The sequence below is a fragment of the Physella acuta genome, unplaced genomic scaffold, assembly GCF_028476545.2.
Source record: "Physella acuta isolate Inbredline_101_S28 unplaced genomic scaffold, ASM2847654v3 ptg000029l, whole genome shotgun sequence".
Classification (NCBI taxonomy): Eukaryota; Metazoa; Mollusca; class Gastropoda; family Physidae; genus Physella; species Physella acuta.
In genome coordinates, this window is record NW_026731549.1 from 276,648 (window position 1) to 297,003 (window position 20,356).

Here is a 20,356-nt window from a genome sequence, read left to right on the forward strand (position 1 = left end):
GCTTTTATCATTAAAAAAATCTTGAAAAAATGTATTTATGTCATTGGCGTAGGCAGGTGGGGGGTTGGGGGTTATAACCCCTCCTATGGACCCCCACCCTTTATATATAAATATATATATATATATATATATATATATATATATATATATATATATATATATATATATATATATATATATATATATATATATATATAGGCCTATATATATATATATATATATATATATATATATATATATATATATATATAGGCCTATATATATATAGGATTGTATACAGTTGGAAAAATGTTTAAACCCCTCCCATGACCAATTCCTGGCTACGCCACTAATTTATATAATGGATTTCTTATGCGAGCCTTCTCTTTTATTTAGGCTATAAATAAAGTGTTTATTTTCGTAAGTTTTTTTAATGGCGGGTTATAAAAATTCCGTCATTCTATACATGTAGCTAAGCTGGTACAAATGCAAATTAATGCAAATTGTTAAAAGCTCCAGTGCTTTTGTTTGGCCTACACGCCGCTGATGTAAAAAAAATATATTAAAAGTTTTTATCATTTTAACTTTATACAGATTTCACGATTGATAGAGCACAAACTGTAATGTCTATTTTTCTGCAACATATACACAAAGGGTGGCATTTTGCCACCTATATCTGCTTATGGTGTGCGTATTTTAACATTCAAACAATATATTTATAATATATTTACAATATAATATAATATATTTACAATATATTTTCATATGAGTTACGTATATTAACAGTCAAACAATATATTTATATAGTGTAGGCTCCGTACTTCAACATTAAAAAATATATTAATCTGCGGAACGTATTTTCACAATAAAATGTATATTTAACTGTGTTCGTATTTTGACAATCAAAGAAAAAAATATATTTATACGGTGTACGTATTTTAACAATCAAAGAATAGATTTATTTGGTGTATGTAATAAAACAAGATATGTATATTGTGTATGCATTTCAAGTATCAAACAATATATTTTTGTGTTCGTATTTCAAGTATCAAACAATATATTTTGTGTACGTATTTCAAGTATCAAACAATATATTCTTGTGTACGTATTTCAAGTATCAGACAATATGTTTTTGTGTACGTATTTCAAGTATCAAACAATATATTTTGTGTACGTATTTCAAGTATCAAACAATATATTCTTGTGTACGTATTTCAAGTATCAGACAATATGTTTTTGTGTACGTATTTCAAGTATGAAACAATATATTTTTGTGTACGTATTTCAAGTATCAAACAATATATTTTTATGTACGTATTTCAAGTATCAAACAATAAATTCTTGTGTACGTATTTCAAGTATCAGACAATATGTTTTTGTGTACGTATTTCAAGTATGAAACAATATGTTTTTGTGTACGTATTTCAAGTATCAAACAATATGTTTTTGTATACGTATTTCAAGTATCAAACGATATGTTTTTGTGTACGTATTTCAAGTATCAAACAATATGTTTTTGTGTACGTATTTCAAGTATCAAACAATATATTCTTGTGTACGTATTTCAAGTATCAAACAATATGTTTTTGTGTACGTATTTCAAGTATCAGACAATATGTTTTTGTGTACGTATTTCAAGTATCAAACAATATGTTTTTATGTACGTATTTCAAGTATCAAACAATATGTTTTTGTGTACGTATTTCAAGTATCAACAATATGTTTTTGTGTACGTATTTCAAGTATCAGACAATATGTTTTTGTGTACGTTTTTCAAGTATCAAACAATATGTTTTTATTTGCGTATTTCAAGTATCAAACAATATGTTTTTGTGTACGTATTTCAAGTATCAAACAATATATTTTGTGTACACATTTCAAGTATCAAACAGTATGTTTTTGTGTACGTATTTCAAGTATCAAACAATATGTTTTTGTGTACGTATTTCAAGTATCAAACAATATGTTTTTGTGTACGTATTTCAAGTATCAAACAATATACGGCATGTCCTGTAGTAACTATATGGATAGGACGGGCATTATAAAGGGTCTAATTGTGGGTGGGAGGTGTGTTCAATCTAATTGTGTGGGTGGGAGGTGTGTTCAGTCTAATTGTGGGTGGGAGTTGTGTTCAGTCTAAGTGTGGGGTGGGGGTGTTCAGTCTAAGTGTGGGGTGGGGTTGTTTTCAGTCTAAGTGTGGGGTGGGGGTATGTTCATTCTAAGTGTGGGTTGGGGGTGTTCAGTCTAAGTTTGGGGTGGGAGGTGTGTTCAGTCTAGATGTGGGGTGGGAGGTGTGTTCAGTCTAGATGTGGGGTGGGAGGTGTGTTCAGTCTAGATGTGGGGTGGGAGGTGTGTTCAGTCTAGATGTGGGGTGGGAGGCATGTTCAGTCTAGATGTGGGGTGGGAGGTGTGTTCAGTCTAGATGTGGGGTGGGAGGTGTGTTCAGTCTAAGTGTGGGATGAGGGTGTGTTCAGTCTAAGTTTGGGGTGGGGGTGTGTTCAGTCTAGATGTGGGGTGGGAGGTGTGTTCAGTCTAGATGTGGGGTGGGAGGTGTGTTCAGTCTAAGTGTGGGGGTGGGAGGTGTGTTCAGTCTAAGCGTGGGGTGGGGGTGTGTTCAAAGTGAGGGTGGGGGTGTGGGTGTTCAGTTTAAGTGTGGGGTAGGGGTGTAGGTGTTCAGTCTAAGTGTGGGGTGGGAGGTGTGTTCAGTCTAAGTGTGGGGTGGGGGTGTTCAGTCTAAGTTTGGGGTGGGGGGTGTGTCCAGAATAAATTTTCTAAGACACGTTCGACCCCGCCATGTCCCAGATATAAATCAACTGTGCTCTTATTTCTAATTGTGTGTGTGAGGGAGGGGGGAGGTATGTGGGGAGAGAGGCGGAAGCGTTGATTCACATAAGCTAACCGGGTCTCGGCTGTCCCCTGCAGCTAAATTCACCAGACAATAAAATTGCTTTCAAAAGCTTAAAGAAAATTCTATGAAGTGTTAACACAAATAAAAAATGTTAAAAGTGTCTCTATTTTATAGGTTCCTCGAATTTGTTGCATCATATGTTGTTTCACCTGTTGTGTAACCTCTTACCTCACCTCTTACCTCACCTCTTACCTCACCTCTTACCTCACCTCTTACCTCACCTCTTACCCACCTCTTACCACACCTCTTACCTCACCTCTTACCTCACCTCTTACCTCACCTCTTACCTCACCTCTTACCTCACCTCTTACCTCACCTCTTACCTCACCTCTTACCTCACCTCTTACCTCACCTCTTACCTCACCTCTTACCTCACCTCTTACCTCACCTCTAACCTCACCTCTTACCTCACCTCTTACCTCACCTCTAACCTCACCTCTTACCTCACCTCTTACCTCACCTCTTACCTCACCTCTTACCTCACCTCTTACCTCACCTCTTACCTCACCTCTTACCTCACCTCTTACCTCACCTCTTACCTCACCTCTTACCTCACCTCTTACCTCACCTCTTACCTCACCTCTTACCTCACCTCTTACCTCACCTCTTACCTCACCTCTTACCTCACCTCTTACCTCACCTCTTACCTCACCTCTTACCTCACCTCTTACCTCACCTCTTACCTCACCTCTTACCTCACCTCTTACCTCACCTCTTACCTCACCTCTTACCTCACCTCTTACCTCACCTCTTACCTCACCTCTTACCTCACCTCTTACCTCACCTCTTACCTCACCTCTTACCTCACCTCTTACCTCACCTCTTACCTCACCTCTTACCTCACCTCTTACCTCACCTCTTACCTCACCTCTTACCTCACCTCTTACCTCACCTCTTACCTCACCTCTTACCTCACCTCTTACCTCACCTCTTAGCTCACCTCTTACCTCACCTCTTTCCTCACCTCTTTCCTCACCTCTTACCTCACCTCTTACCTCACCTCTTACCTCACCTCTTACCTCACCTCTTACCTCACCTCTTACCTCACCTCTTACCTCACCTCTTACCTCACCTCTTACCTCACCTCTTAGCTCACCTCTTACCTCACCTCTTTCCTCACCTCTTTCCTCACCTCTTACCTCACCTCTTACCTCACCTCTTACCTCACCTCTTACCTCACCTCTTACCTCACCTCTTACCTCACCTCTTACCTCCCTTCTTACCTCACGTCTTACCTCACCTCATACATCACCTCTTACCTCACCTCTTACCTCACCTCTTACATCACCTCATACATCACCTCTTACACAACCTTTACTTCACCTCTTACCTCACTCATTGCCTCGATTCAAACCTCACCTCTTACCCACCTCTTACCTCACCTCTTACCCACCTCTTACCTCACCTCTTACCCACCTCTTACCTCACCTCTTACCCACCTCTAACCTCACCCCTTACCCACCTCTTACCTCACCCCTTACCCACCTCTTACCTCACCTCTTACCCACCTCTTACCTCACCTCTTACCCACCTCTTACCCACCTCTTACCCACCTCTTACCTCACCTCTTACCCACCTGTTACCTCACTACTTACCTCGCATATTGTCTCACCTCTTACTTCCCCTGTTGTCTCACCTCTTACCTCACCAGTTGTCTAAAATGTCAACTCTTACTTTATCTCTTATCTTTATCTTTATGGGGTTGACAGGTTGACGTGTCCTGCTAACTATAAATAAAACAATGCTGCACCCACCTGCATGAACAACCGACTATAGATAACATCAGTAGATAAAATGTGAAAACTTGAAAGCTTTTACCGGGAGGTGGGGGGGGGGGGGGGGGAAAGGGGGGGGGGGGGGGGAAAGGGGGGGGGTGAAAGCACAGCAAAATTGACACGGACAAAAAGGTGCCGAACTGGGTAACACTCGACCTGGAAGTAGATGACATTATATGATAGGTGACATTTGTGCGATTTAGTAGGTGACATTTGTGTGATTTAGTAGGTGACATTTGTGTGATTAGTAGGTGTCATTTGTGTGATTTAGGGTGTGATTTGTGTAATGTAGTAGGTGTCATTTGTGTGATTTAGTAGCTGTGATTTGTGTGATTTAGTAGGTGTCATTTGTGTGATTTAGTAGGTGTCATTTGTGTGATTTAATAGGTGTCATTTGTGTGATTTAGTAGGTGATATTTTCTGTGATTTAGTAGGTCTCATTTGTGTGATTTAGTAGGTGTCATTTGTGTGATTTAGTAGGTGACATTTGTGTGATTTAGTAGGTGACATTTTGTTTGATTTAGTAGGTGTCATTTGTGTGATTTAGTAGGTGTCATTTGTGTGATTTAGTAGGTGACATTTTGTTTGATTTAGCAGGTGACATTTGTGTGATTTAGTAGGTGACATTTTGTTTGATTTAGTAGGTGTCATTTGTGTGATTTAGTAGGTGTCATTTGTGTGATTTACTAGGTGTCATTTGTGTGATTTAGTAGGTGTCATTTGTGTGATTTACTAGGTGTCATTTGTGTAATTTAGTAGGTGATATTTTGTGTGATTTAGTAGGTGTCATTTGTGTGATTTAGTAGGTGTCATTTGTTCGATTTAGTAGGTGACATTTGTGTAATTTAGTTGGTGACATTTGTGTGATTTAGTAGGTTATATTTTGTGTGATTTAGTAGGTTATATTTTGTGTGATTCAGTAGGTGTGATTTATGTTATTTAGTAGGTGTCATTTGAGAGATTTAGTAGGTGTCATTTGTGTGATTTAGGGTGTGATTTATGTAATTTAGTAGGTGTCATTTGTGTGATTTAGTAGGTGTCATTTGTGTGATTTAGTAGGTGTCATTTGAGTGATTTAGTAGGTGTCATTTGTGTAATTTAGTCAGTGTCATTTGTGTGATTTAGGGTGTGATTTGTGTGATTTACTAGGTGTCATTTGTGTGATTTAGTAGGTGACATTGGGGGCGCCATAATTGGTTGAGAAAAACAAATTGAAATCTCATTTTAGGTGCAGTTTTGCATTATACATATAAAAAAGTATATGGGGGGGGGTGCAAATGGAAAGTGAGGGGGTGGGGTGCAAATTGGAAATTGAACTTTTGTTCCCGAGGGGGGCGCCAAATTGAAAGTTTGTCCCCGGGCGCCGGGAAGGGTCGCTAGGCTTCTGATGCCCAGCCCTTTTACTTTCCTCAACGGTTGTCAGTTGACTATCAGTGTCGTGTAGACTCAGGGACCGAGTCCAGACCGAGATCCGAACTCGAGACCTTCGGGTCTGTAGTCGAACCCTCTACCACCCCGAATTGAAGATACTTGTAACTGTATAAAACTGCGGGTAAAAGGACATAACAAAAAATTCTCGTTCTCTGCTGTTTTGTAAGGGTTATATTAAATCTATATATATAATTCTCTTCTTGGAGACGCTAGAAAACAAGCTGTAAGCGCGCTCCCTACCACCCAACCCCTACAATTACATGGTCTGGTGAGCTGTGGTTCACGCTAAATGTTTACATTCGTAGAGCCGGGTTTAGTGACGGCTATTAGTTTGAAACGGTTTTAAACTTAGGGGAGGTAACTAAGACGAGGCTGCTTTCACGGAGGGGGGGGGTGTAGGGTAGGGGTTGGGGGAAAGGAGGGTGGGGGTAGGGGTTGGGGGAAAGGAGGGGGGGGGGGTAGTATCGTTCTTAACGACCTACTGATAGTGTTTTAAAGCAAATATTTTCAGTGGCAGCATTGGTACTGTCGAATTCACAAATTATGAATTACTGAAAAGTAGAAAATAAAACAACTAAATAGCGGCATATGATATGCCGCGGGCCGGCTCGTAGTTTATACTATAGTAATTTTTAATAGGACTATAAATCAATAGAGTCAAAATCTCAATTTCCGTAACATCAAAATGTACAAAGGAAATACGATTTTTAAAAAATTGGATTCCAATTATTTCCCCTTTTATGTGGAAATCGTGTATTAATGAGTATAGTAGAAAACATTGGTAAACTTGATACAGATATTTTGAAAAAATGTTAATGAAAAATTGAGACAAACGCGACAGAAAATTTTTGATGAATGTGATAGAAAAGTTTTGATAAATGCGACAGAAAGTTTTCATGAATGTGACAGAAAAGTTTGGATAAATGTGATAAGAAAATTTTGATGTATGTGACAGAAAAGTTTTGATGAATGCGACAGAAAGTTTTCATTAATGTGACAGAAAAGTTTGGATAAATGTGATAAGAAAGTTTTGATGAATGTGACAGAAAAGTTTTGATGAATGTGATAGAAAAGTTTTGATGAATGTGATAGAAAAGGTTTCATCAAAGCGATATAGTGTTAAGAAATGTGTTTAGAAATTGTGTTGAAGCTAAAACTTTTGATAAATGTGATAAAATAATAAACCAGGAGTGATCTCCCCTAAACTTTCTCGAATATTCTAATATAACACTACGGGAGATGACAACTCCGACATAGGCAATATTTTAAATCCATTTTTTAATTACTTAAACATTTTATTATATAAACATTTGATAATAGAATGGAATCTCTTAAAAACTGAATTGCACACCAAGTGAACGCCAAATAAAATATGTATAATAGTGCGGGATATTATTAGTACTTTATAAATTCACATGCGTTTTTTTGAGAAATCGGAAATAGCGTAAATTACTACTTACGGTCAACGGAAATTACTCAAAATTCGAAAGAAGGCAGAGAATTAGAATTTTTCCTTACATGTGAACTTTCATTTATCTATCTGAAATAGTACTCAAGTTATAGGCTTTTGAAAATTCAAAATAGAAAAAGTTCCACTTCCGGAAATCGGAAATCGCTCAAAAGTTGCTACGGAACTACGATTTTGATATAATACTTATATATGAAATTTTAGCCACACAGTTCCGCTGACTAATTAGGTTAATTATTGATTTCGGCTTAATTCAACTCTGATGTTTTATTGAAGTATTGAGGTTAAGGAAATTGATATTGGATTATTTTTAGCGCAATTTCCATAAGAACAATTGCGATTATTAATTCGTTATTTCTGGATGGATGTGTGTCCGCAACGAAGCAATATCGAGGACTAGTTCCAAAGCAAATATGTTACGCAAGTTTCGAGGATGATTGTGAGCTAAAAAAATTCCCGGAATTCCTTCCTGGATTTCCCGGAAAAGCCAAACAAACTCAAAATTCAGTTTTTGGCCCATATCTCGGCAACCAGTCCACTTAGTGACTTGAAACATTTACCAATCGATTTCTGTCATAATTTAGAACAATATTGCCGAAGAAAGTTTTCAAAAATATCCTTTCGTTTGGTCACAAAAAAAAAATTAAAATTACATTATACATAATACACTACAGTACTATAATCAAGCGTCGAGGAGGATAAACATTCATTTTTTTTTTCAATCTCGTTTATAAATATTTTTTCTATTTTGTTTTGAATTATTAAAACTACTTGTGTTGCATTATTTATTTGCTGAATATATGATTTATCTCGATTTAAAATTGTTATGGATAACAATGAAATTGCGCTTAAATTGTCACTAGACTTTTTATTAACTTGTTTTTAGTATTTAGCGTTTGGATAAGATTGGGTTTAGTTTATATCTTAGTTAAATGTCTTGCTTTCTTTCATGTTTATATTTTAGTCAGATATTAATATTGCAGTTTTTAGCTTATATTTTATGTTACATTATATGTTATATTTTGGTGATATTTTGCAAGTTTTATGTTTAGTTTTTAAAAGATTAAGATTTCGATTATGTTAGCTACGTAGAGTTAAAATAACTTTAGCGTCAAAATAAAACATTTTTTGTGTGTGTTAAGCTAGCGTTAAGGGGTACAGTATTCAATGAATCCCACTGGGAATCAGCCTCACAAAATGCAATGCTGTGTCGCTTTCACCCTTATAGACATGACATGGTAGCAGCAGTTTCAGCGTGCTAGAGCAAAGCCTTGGCGGGACGGCAAGTCCATCCTAATATATAAAAGCCCATGTGCGCACTTCTCTCTCTCTCTCTCTCTCTCTCTCTCTCTCTCTCTCTCTCTCTCTCTCTCTCTCTCTCTCTGCCCGCAAAATATTTTCGCCGGATATCACGTCAGAATCTTCAGCGATATATGGAGAACTTGATACGGACTTTTGTTGAAAATAATATGGTAGATGTTTTAAATGTATAACCACAATTTTATTTCAAGAATAAAAAATAAAAAATAAAGGCGTATTCGAATGTAGAAAAACAGTTTTAATTATGCAACAGGAAAAGCATTTATAGTTGTGAAAAAGAACGCATAAAACTGTGACGTCACTAATGTTTATACATTAACTAATGACGTCATCTGCCGTGTTTAGAATAAAAAGAAATGAACTATTTCATTCAAATTTGATTTAGATCTACCTACGCTATGAAATGTATACAATACAATTTTTCCGGCCTAAACTTATAGATGATAGTGTACTTAATACCACGCAGATGTTGCGGGATCGAGACACACCAAGTCGATCTTAATTTTTTATTTTTTTTAATATATGAATCTTCCGATTTTAGACTATAAAGAAAGGAACTAATTCATTCATATTTGATTTAGATCTAGATCTATCGATCTACTCATCAAGAAGTACGCTATGAAATATATACAATTTAATTGGTCAAACTAATACAAATTACTTAAAAACAACATAATGACCATTGAATAGCCAGATTTTTAACTAAATCATTTAAGTCACTTAATCAGTGCAGAGTTTCTTCCAGACATCTCTTCGGGGGGGGGGGGGGGGGCAGAGCTAACTGGCCTTAAACACAAAATATTATTCTCAGATTCTCCACATTTGCAATGTCTATGATTGGTTATTAAAATATTAAATTTAGACTTTTTTCCTAAGTTAATTAACTGGGTTTTTACGGACGTTATGAAGGCAAACTTGACAAAAACACAAATTTTGGCCATGTAAAAAAAATGATGGTAGCATTCTCGTCAACTCGCTGGTGTCACTTACTATACTAGTATTAAATTTAAAGTTCGAAAACTAATGCGTAGGCCTACTTCTTAAATATGAATCAGGGGAAAATTCCAGAATATTTTTTTTTAATTTCAAGGTGCAGCAGTGTTTCTTGAAGTCTGTTACTAGCGCCTGTCATTTGTGACGTCATTGACCCCGCTTGACAATGCTCTTTAAATAGTATTGACATATCAAAATATTTTTACATAAACGTTGACGATCTTTAAAACTTCATAAAAAAATTCGGGTACCTCTAGGCAGGCTCCCGAAAGCTAACACAAGATAATTACCTCATCTCACTAGGAAACGTATTATCCTGTTTAGATGACGTCATTCGAAATTACGTAGCTACGACTAATACATATATTGAGTGTGTTGTTTGTTATAATAGTGTATTCATTCATTAATGAAAGTACTCAAAAACTAATTTAGTAAATTATTTACCTATCAAAATTGTGTTTAAGATTTCTAAATTCAAATATCATAAGTAATTACAGACAAATAAGAAAGTTTACTTGCAGTAGCCAAGGGGCTTTAAGACATTGGGAATTCGACATTTGACAGATGGTCGCAAGTTCTGTAGTACTAGACTACCTTTGAGGTCAATGATTAATTGGTCAACTATAATGACAAGTATCAAGCAGACTGAATTCGGAGTCAACGGCTAAATAGTAGTGTTTCTTCCAGACTTTTTACTCCGGGGGGGGGGGGGGGGGGCACTTGAAATTTTCCAGGGGGGGGGGAGGCGGTAGACTTTCTTTGGGTGGGGGGGGACGGACACTGTTAAAAGTATAAATCTAATATATAAAGCTCAATTCTGTATGTAATAAGTTTGTCGTTGACATACTTCAATGGATTTAAGTGTTAGATAATTAAAGTCCTTATGGTCTAAATTTATGAGTTAAAAAATTAATATTGAAAGTTTCGGGAAATAATTTTCATTTATCAAATTGAAAGTAATAATTTTCGGCATGTTCATTAAACACAAGTTTTAAAAAAAATATCATCTTTTACAAAAATTCTAATTATGTCTTTATTTAGTCCTATAGCACTTACTTCCCTTTGATAATTTAGGAAAACACAATTAGTTCCCTTTATAAAACAATTACATTAGTGGAAAAGTATTTACTTTTTATTACTTTGTTTTGGTGTTGGGAAAAAAATAATTACATAATTAGCGGGGATTGATCAAGTGCAAATGTTGTAGGTATTTTACGGATAAGCTTGGAGTATTATAATTGTTCATTAAATTGAAACAGGCGCGTTCGTTTAAGTGAGTGCAAAAGACTATGAATAAGTTGGGGTACTATAGTCGTTTATTAAGCTAAAACAGGCGATTTCGCTCCAGGCTAGGCTGTGAGCACTTTGCGTTTATGTTCGCGTTAGTGTTTTCTTTGTGTTTAGGTTGAGTTTGCGTTAGTGATTGCGGTTTGATTTGGTTCGTTTTTGTTCTTTCTTTTTTCGTTTTTGTTTGTGTTTTTTTCTTTGGGTTTGTATTTGTGTTTTTGGTTGGTTTTGCGTTTGGATTTGGTGTGTTTTCGTCTACTTTTTCTTTTTTTTTTTTGGTGTTTTTATTGGTTGGTATTGGTGTTTGTGGTTGTGGTTGGGTTTGTTGTTAGGTTTTTTTTTTCGTTTGCTTTTTTGTTTGTTTTTTCTTAGTGTTTGTATTGGTGTTTGTGGTTGTGGTTGGGTTTGTTGTTAGGTTTTTGTTTTCGTTTGTATTTGTTATTGTGTTAGAGTTATGTTTGCGTTTTGTTGTTTTGGTTTTGGTTGGTTGTGGTTTGGGTGGGCAATGCCGGGTTTATGATGATTACTAAACACACAGGTAATGGTCTTTAACAGAAAGGTTTTTCACAGAAGCCAGAGCAGGGCCTGGCCGGGACGGCTAGTTTTCTATATAAATTTCATTTAGTTCGGGGAGTGCGGTAGAATTTCTTCGGGGGGGGGGGGAAGAGATGCCTTGATGAAATTCTGCTGTACAGTATACAGCGCATAACAGGTTGATACGAAATATGTAATTGTGTTGGAGCTAATCCGGTCCAACAATATAATTAAGAACAAAGACGAAGAAATGTATTAAAGGCAAATGCAATCATCAATTTAAAAAAAACATTCAACATTTCGCAGTAAGTTAGCTCAAATGTAGCCTACGACAGGAGGACTAGTTTTTATCTCTAAACTTTCAAATTGAAAAAGCTTCAAGATTCCAACGCTACATCCACTAAATATTTATGTCAATTCGAATTGCTAATTAATTCTTGCCAGACGTCACGTGGGGTTAATTCTACGTGTCAATTCTACACAGTAATAGATGTCACGAGTTTCCAGTTTTCTAGTGGTCGGTTTTCCTAGGCATTTCCTGCGTTTGATCTGAGAAGAGTCAACCATGCATTGCAATCTTCAATAGAAAACTGCTATTTATTATACTTGTAACAGTCAAATGTAGGGTGAATGTATGTTTCGAGTGGAGGTGTAAAAAGGCGATATAAATCTAAAAAATATTGTGGGCAGGCGCATGCGCAAAAGAAAGTGGAAGTGGAGGAAAGAAGAAGAAAGGAGGTTTTTTGTTTTGGTAGCGTAGCTGCTGTATCTGTGATATCAATAAAATTGTAAAAATCACCAGGATAAAGGTTGTTTGATGTTATCTATCAGACCTTAAAATATAATAACACAACAGTGATGCGGTTTGTATTTGCCTTTACCATGTGCCATGAAGTTGGCTGTACAAACAGGCTGTGACAATACTGTATTCCGTAATTGAAAAAAATTATTGTGTCTTGAGAATGTTTTAAAATCAATACTTTCCTAGACAACAACAAAGGCGTAGCCAGGGGGAGGGCGGGGGGTACATATGTCCCCGGGCGCCGACCTTAAATTGTTTTTCATTAAAAATATTTTAAAATATATAGTTGGGGGGTTGCAAATTGAAAGTTTGAGGGGGGGGGGGTGTGCAAATTAAAAATTGAAAGGTTGTTCCCGAGGGGGGTGCCTAATTGAAAGTTTGTCCCCAGGCGCCGGGAAGGGTCGCTACGCCTCTGTGTGTGTGTACGTGTGACTGATTAAGTGTGCGTGTGTGTTATTTAAAGGCTCATTCTGTTATGTTTAAGCTTAAATATAGCCTTACATCTAACGATGCAAAGAAATGGTAAGTAAAAAGGTTTAAACCCGACAAACTTTTGGTAAAGAAAAATATAGCGAGATGCTCAGTTAACAAGATAAAATCATGTTCAAAACAAGCGAATATTATTACTCCATAGGTCTGAAAAATATCCGTAGCGCATTACTGGAAAAATATTTCACATTAATTATCTTATTTACTTTATTTTACCTGCACTAATGATGATCGTTGTAAGACAAACTGTCTTCATCCAAAATGTCCACAAGGGCAAAAAACAATAAAGTATCAGATCAAAAGGCCGATAAATCTTGAAAAAAAAGTCGCTGAAGAGAGATTTCTATTACGTCCCTTGTAAACTACAGTCAAAGAACGAAACAAAAGTTGCCAGCACTATCAGTATCACCCAAGGCGGAAGGTCCAAGAGACAATGCTAGTTTCTATCCTTAATAGTTGAAAAAATCAGATCAAACTAAAAGAAATAACCGGAGTGTCTTAAACACACCCAATAACAACAATTAGGTGTAGGATGCTATATCAAAACAAATCCAAGTAACCAATTAAAGTAAACTGACCACCAACAATTGACCGACTACTTGTTAAATACTGACAAAATATTATTTGCATTCTAGTTTCTCGAACATTGCGGGTTACTTTCTAGGTCTCCATGTTTTACAATTCCCTCCTTTTATTGTGGGACAAAATTTGTGAGCGTTATCAGAATCTCTTGATTGAAATAAAACACACAAAAAAAGAAAATTGTATTGCCCAGAAGCTTACAACCTGCTAAAATATGTTTTAAGTTTGATAAAATAAAATTGAATTAAGTGAAATCTGTTATTTTTTGGTTTATTTAAAAAAAAATGTCAAAATGTATAAAATCAAAGCGACATTATGGGGATGGGGGAGGGACTACCGAACTGTCTTAGTTAATTAATTATTATTTTTTTGTACTTAACTTAATCATTGCGTAACATGTTTTAAATAAATACTTAACATTTTTATACTTGGAGTTTTGTTGTTTTCTAAAATTAGCTAGCGTTTATTTTCAGTCGGCCGTTTCGTTATTGGCTTATCTCCTGTCGGCTTTATTTCGTGTCAGCACTTTGTCTATGTCGGCCTTTAGTCGCCCATAGACAGTCCGTCATATGCAGTAAGTGCGTAGCTTATTACTTCTACCTTAAACACTTTCTTACAAAACAGAACTTCTATTTTTAGCCTTCTCTCCCGCCTGCTTGCATATATAACTCAAACAAAAATTCTATTTTTAGCCTTCTCCCCCGCCTCCTTGCATATATAACTCAAACAAAAGTTCTATTTTTAGCCTTCTACCCCCGCCTCCTTGCATATATAACTCAAACCAAAGTTCTATTTTTAGCCTTTTCTCCCGCCTCCTTGCATATATAACTCAAACAAAAGTTCTATTTTTAGCCTTCTCCCCCGCCTCCTTGCATATATAACTCAAACAAAAGTTCTATTTTTAGCCTTCTCCCCCGCCTCCTTGCATATATAACTCAAACAAAAGTTCTATTTTTAGCCTTCTCCCCCGCCTTCTTGCATATATAACTCAAACAAAAGTTCTATTTTTAGCCTTCTCCCCCGCCTCCTTGCATATATAACTCAAACAAAAGTACTATTTTTAGCCTTCTCCCTCGCCTCCTTGCACATATAACTCAAACAAAAGTACTATTTTTAGCCTTCTCCCCCGCCTCCTTGCATATATAACTCAAACATAAATTCTATTTTTAGCCTTCTCCCCCGCCTCCTTGCATATATAACTCAAACAAAAGTACTATTTTTAGCCTTCTCCCTCGCCTCCTTGCACATATAACTCAAACAAAAGTACTATTTTTAGCCTTCTCCCCCGCCTCCTTGCATATATAACTCAAACATAAATTCTATTTTTAGCCTTCTCCCCCGCCTCCTTGCATATATAACTCAAACAAAAGTACTATTTTTAGCCTTCTCCCCCGCCTCCTTGCATATATAACTCAAACAAAAGTACAATTTATAGCCTTCTCCCCCGCCTCCTTGCATATATAACTCAAACAAAAGTTCTATTTTTAGCCTTCTCCCCCGCCTCCTTGCATATATAACTCAAACAAAAGTACTGCACGTCTGAGCCATGTAGACCAAACTGTCCGTCCACACACGAGTACCCCTGTATGTCCACCTTCTGCAGGTGTCGGAACTGAGGTGAGTACATGGCTCCAATCACCTGCTGGTCAGTGCTGGACATGCCGGCCTTGATCAGCTCCTGGGATACATATTTGTACGACGTGATGAACGTGCGGATGACCTGGGGAAGGTTGTAGGTAAATTGTACAGTATTTTAAAAGATATATAAGAGTCAAATATTCAAATCCATGGCTACATACTCTATGCAGAGGCGTAGTGAAGGGGGGGTGCGGACCGCACCAGGTGACACCATTAAGGGAGGTGACACCAATGCAAAAAATAGCAAAATATATAGAGAAAAATGATAATTCCACTTAATTAAGTGATTAATTCGAGTGTTAAATATTCTTTTAAGAGGTACAAATCGAAAGTTTGAGGGGGGGGGGTGCAAATCGAAAATTGAAAGTTTGTCCCCTGGAAGGGTCGTTACGCCTCTGGGGGGATACCATTAAGTGCCGCACCGGGTAACACCCGACCTCGCTACGCTACTGACTCTATGCGCTTGATGAACTAATGCTAAAACGACAATGAAAATGGCTGGTCTGCCAAAGTTTATGAAAGCTAACACGGAGTCGTCAATAAATTACACGACGCTATGTTTGTGCCTTTTCTACAACCCCATCTTATTTCATCTCAATAGCGAGTCTCCTACGTCATCAACATCGCATAAAAGATGATGACGTCACAAAGCCAACTATCCAATCAGAGACCTTGTTGTGTTTAGAAAATTTAAATGTAACTATTAATAAGTTATTTTTAACCGAAGCCTAACCTCGTGGGTCCCCATCACGTGACCCCCTGCCACCCAGACATGATTATCTCTGATGTACTCCCACGGGCTGAGCCTCTCCATGGCTTGTCTTGACGACACCTGTGTAAACCCCACTCGACTGCTGTTGAAGTCTGCAGGTACCTCCATGGTGAAGCTGTTGTTCTTTGGTTTCAGTTTCTCTTCCAGAAGATTCCTGGTGATTTAAGGGGTTCAGAATTGTGTAAGATAAAAGCCAGAATAATTTTTGAAATATCCAATCTTATATTTATTTAGTTGTATTATATATGTGTTTACAAAATAAATAAACAGACCAATGCCCATACCTAAACAGAATAATGTCCATACCTAAACAGACCAATGTCCATACCTAAACAGAATAATGTCCATACCTAAACAGACCAATGTCAATACCTAAACAGATCAATGTCCATACCTAAACAGACCAATGTCAATACCTAAACAGACCAATGTCCATACCTAAACAGACCAATGTCCATACCTAAACAGACCAATGTCCATACCTAAACAGACCAATGTCCATACCTAAACAGACCAATGTCCATACCTAAACAGATCAATGTCCATACCTAAACAGACCAATGTCCATACCTAAACAGACCAATGTCCATACCTAAACAGATCAATGTCCATACCTAAACAGACCAATGTCCATACCTAAACAGACCAATGTCCATACCTAAACAGACCAATGTCCAGACCTAAACAATATCCATACCTAAACAGATCAATGTCCATACCTAAACAGACCAATGTCCATACCTAAACAGACCAATGTCCATACCTAAACAGACCAATGTCCAGACCTAAACAATATCCATACCTAAACAGATCAATGTCCATACCTAAACAGACCAATGTCCATACCTAAACAGACCAATATCCATCCATGCCAGATATTTTGTCTTGACCAGTCCCATGTCCAGTGCCATGGTCATGACGTCATATTTAGCACTCATGGTGCAGCTGTAGTTGGCGTTGATGGTGTTGGGTGAATGTTTGGGGTATGAGCTGTTGCTGTAAATTTGTTTGATCCTCTCCAGGTTCTTGAAGGCGTCCAGCTGGGACCTGTTGACTTTCACAATCACAGTCCTGTGGGCGGGCTGCTGAGAACGGATTTGTCTTGGATAGAGAAAATTGTTTCAAAGTTAATAAAATAACAATAACTAAATTATTTTTTTTAATCGACATATTAATTTATAAATATCTCAACCTCAAACCTTATCACTTAATTTAAAATGACAACTGAAAAAAAAAATAACCTACTTAAAATACTCTATTGTTTCATCATCTTCGAAAAAAGCTACGACGTGATTGGTCAACCAGCCCCACGTGATCATCCATTTTTTATATTTGTCCGGGGTGTTGTAGTTGGAGCCGCCGCCCTTCTGTAAACTGCCCAGGTTGATGAACAAGGTCACGATGGTGATGGAGGGGGCGTCCTTGTCTTCGTCGTACAGAGACTTCTGGAGCTCGGCAACCTGTGGGAGATGAAACAAGTCAAACACAACACAAGACAAAATGCAGACAACACACAGACAACATTTGTACTGAAATAGATGCGGCTCCTGTATCAGGATGTGACAGAGACTTCTGTAGCTCGGCAATCTGTGGGAGATGAAACCAGTCAAACACAACACAAGACAAAATTCAGACATTTAGACTGTACAGAAATAGGAGAGACAATGGATGTGTACGAGAAGTGAAATCTTCAAGGTGTTTGAGCATTTGAGATAATTACCAACACCTAACTATGAAAACAACATAAATAAACTAAATAATTTAAAAAGCGCAAATTATGAAGGAATTATCTCACCTTGTACTAAGCACATAACAGGCTTAAATTGGGATCCCCGAGTAAAGAGGAAAGTAAGAAGACCAAAACAAAACAAATATGAAAATATTAGTTGTCAATGAAGCACGAGTATCCCAAATGTTAGGGACCCTAATTGGAGGAATCGCCCAAAACAGAGTAGTAAGGTGAGTTGATGTTGTGTTGCTATTGTACGTAGGAATGATGATGCTGATGTTGACAATAATGATGATTATTGTACAAGAAATATGTCTTAAGAAACTGCAATTGAATATAAACAGAATATGTGCTTGACCATATTCTTTATGTTGTTAAATACAAGTAGTAAATAGGTGTTAGGTTTGATAGAAAGTGGTTAGCCATATCAACCCAAACCCAAAATGAAATTGTATTTAACCGTGCTGGTTAAGACTTCATATAACAAGATTTAAAAAAAAACCACAAACCTTTCTGTTGACTACTTTCTTTTCCCATCTAAATCTGTCTGTCAAATATAAACAACAGTGAGTTAAAAGTTAAGTGAATCGCAAACTGTGTTCTACTCGATCACACTGTGACTGTATCGTAAACATAGTTTGGCGTATTGTGAAGCCACTATGACTTTTCATATTACAATTGTGTGGCTGCAACAGCCGTATCCTGGCAACCGTTTCAATAGCAGACCGAACCATGTGGGGAGTGATGCTAACACGGCATCACATGACGTACGAGCTTCGAAAAAAATGTCATCGGCCGAGTCGCAAGAGTTCCTAGATGAACCTGAACGCTTACGTGTTCTTGACCTAGTCGAGCCACCTAAATGGATAGATCCGGTTGTGGGCAGACAAGGAGAGGGGTGGGCGACGTCATGCGACACTTAACCCGAGACATATCTCATAAAACGACACATAACCAAATCCAACGCCCGGGTTACAAGGCCCGCGATTACCCTCGTAGAACATAGAAAATATACCACTGGTCTACCCAGATTTAAGATCAACGCAATAAAAAAAATCTCAATCGGCATTTGCGATTTCTAAGAGAAACAGGTAAATTTGAAGAACTCTTATACAAAACGAACAAAGAATGATGGAATGTCATCAGACTCTGTAAAGTGTGATGGAAACACATCGGGCAGACATCCATATTGGAAGATCTCAAACTGTTCCAGATGACAGACAAGGGCAAGGAGTCGGTTTTTTTCATCCAAAAAAAATGATATCAACTGCATCATGAGCTGCAGGGCTCTCCCGCAGACAAATCACCATTTGCTTGAGATCTTAGCCCTTCATCATCACCATTGTGCAGGCTAATGTCCCAACATCAAGCTACGACGATGCCGAAATATAAGAATTCTGCGCATTTGGTAATTGACTGAATCCTTAAAATGAAGATTCTTATGGTGCAGGGGAAATAGAATGCTAAGATAGGAGAGGAGAAAATAGAAATGTACATGTAGCAAAGATTGTAACACAATGTTACACAAGATAGCCCTAAGACTACAAGAAAATGCTAAATATAACAATTTAATATCTTTTTTGCTTATATTTTAAATTAATTTAATTTATTTTATGTAACTATAACATTACTGTAAAACTGCCTTCGCCTAGATGTAAACGAGAGGTCAAGATGACCGTTAAGTCAACTGTTGTTGCTTGGTTACCGTCTATCTACCATAACTCAACATGAACTTACCGGCAGCAGTGAAGCAATAGTTGACCAACATGAAGCTCAGGCCCATCACTATGGCGATAAGAGACAATCTGATCATAACCCTAATCTGAAGCAGCGATTTTAAGAAAAATCTTTAAACATATATATCTATTTCAATACGTGAACGTGTACGTATACGTGTACATGCATATATATATATATATATATATATATATATATATATATATATATATATATATATATATATATATATATATATATATATATATAAAGCTCAATTCTGTATGTAACATGTAATAAGTTTGTTTGTCGTTGACATACTTATATGGATTTAAGTGTTAGACTATTATCGTGCTCATAGTCTAAATGTATGAGTTAAAAAATTATTATTGAAAGTGTTGGGAAATAATTTTAATTTTTCAAACTGATAGTAATGATTGTCGGCATGTTCATTAAACACAATTTTTTAAAAAAATTAACAAAAGTTCCAATTATGTCTGAAAATTATTTATATTTAGTCCTTTAGCACTTACTTCCCTTTGATAAATTAGGAAAACACAATTACTTCCCTTTATAAAACATTACATTAGTGGAAAAGAATTTAATTTTTATTACTTTGTTTTGGTGTTGGGAAAAAAATAATTACATAATTAGCCGGGATTGATCAAGTGCAAATGTTGTATGTATTTTACGAATAAGCTTGGAGTATTATAATTGTTCATTTGGTTTGGTTTGGCACCTACGTTCGTTTAAGTGAGTGCAAAAGACTATGAATAAGTTGGGGTACTATAGTCGATTATTAAGCTGAAACAGGCGATTCTGCCCCGGGCAAGACTGTGAGCACTTTGCGTTTATGTTCGCGTTAGTGTTTTCTTTGTGTTTAGGTTGGGTTTGCGTTAGTGGTTGCGTTTTGATTTGGTTCGTTTTTGTTCT

The 20,356-nt window shown here is 36.9% G+C and overlaps 1 protein-coding gene across 1 annotated transcript; it reads right to left on the reverse strand.

Moving 5' to 3' along the window:
• Positions 1 to 15,017: 15,017 nt before the first annotated feature.
• On the reverse strand, positions 15,018 to 19,490 carry LOC131941553 (uncharacterized). The gene is made up of 7 exons (XM_059300848.1): positions 19,445 to 19,490; positions 18,217 to 18,254; positions 17,509 to 17,565; positions 17,224 to 17,438; positions 16,825 to 17,079; positions 15,940 to 16,132; positions 15,018 to 15,288 (listed from the first exon to the last, which is right to left on the reverse strand). The coding sequence occupies exons 1-7, from the start codon at positions 19,488 to 19,490 to the stop codon at positions 15,034 to 15,036; spliced, it is 1,059 nt and encodes a 352-aa protein (XP_059156831.1). The 3' UTR covers positions 15,018 to 15,033.
• Between the last annotated feature and the right edge of the window lie 866 nt (positions 19,491 to 20,356).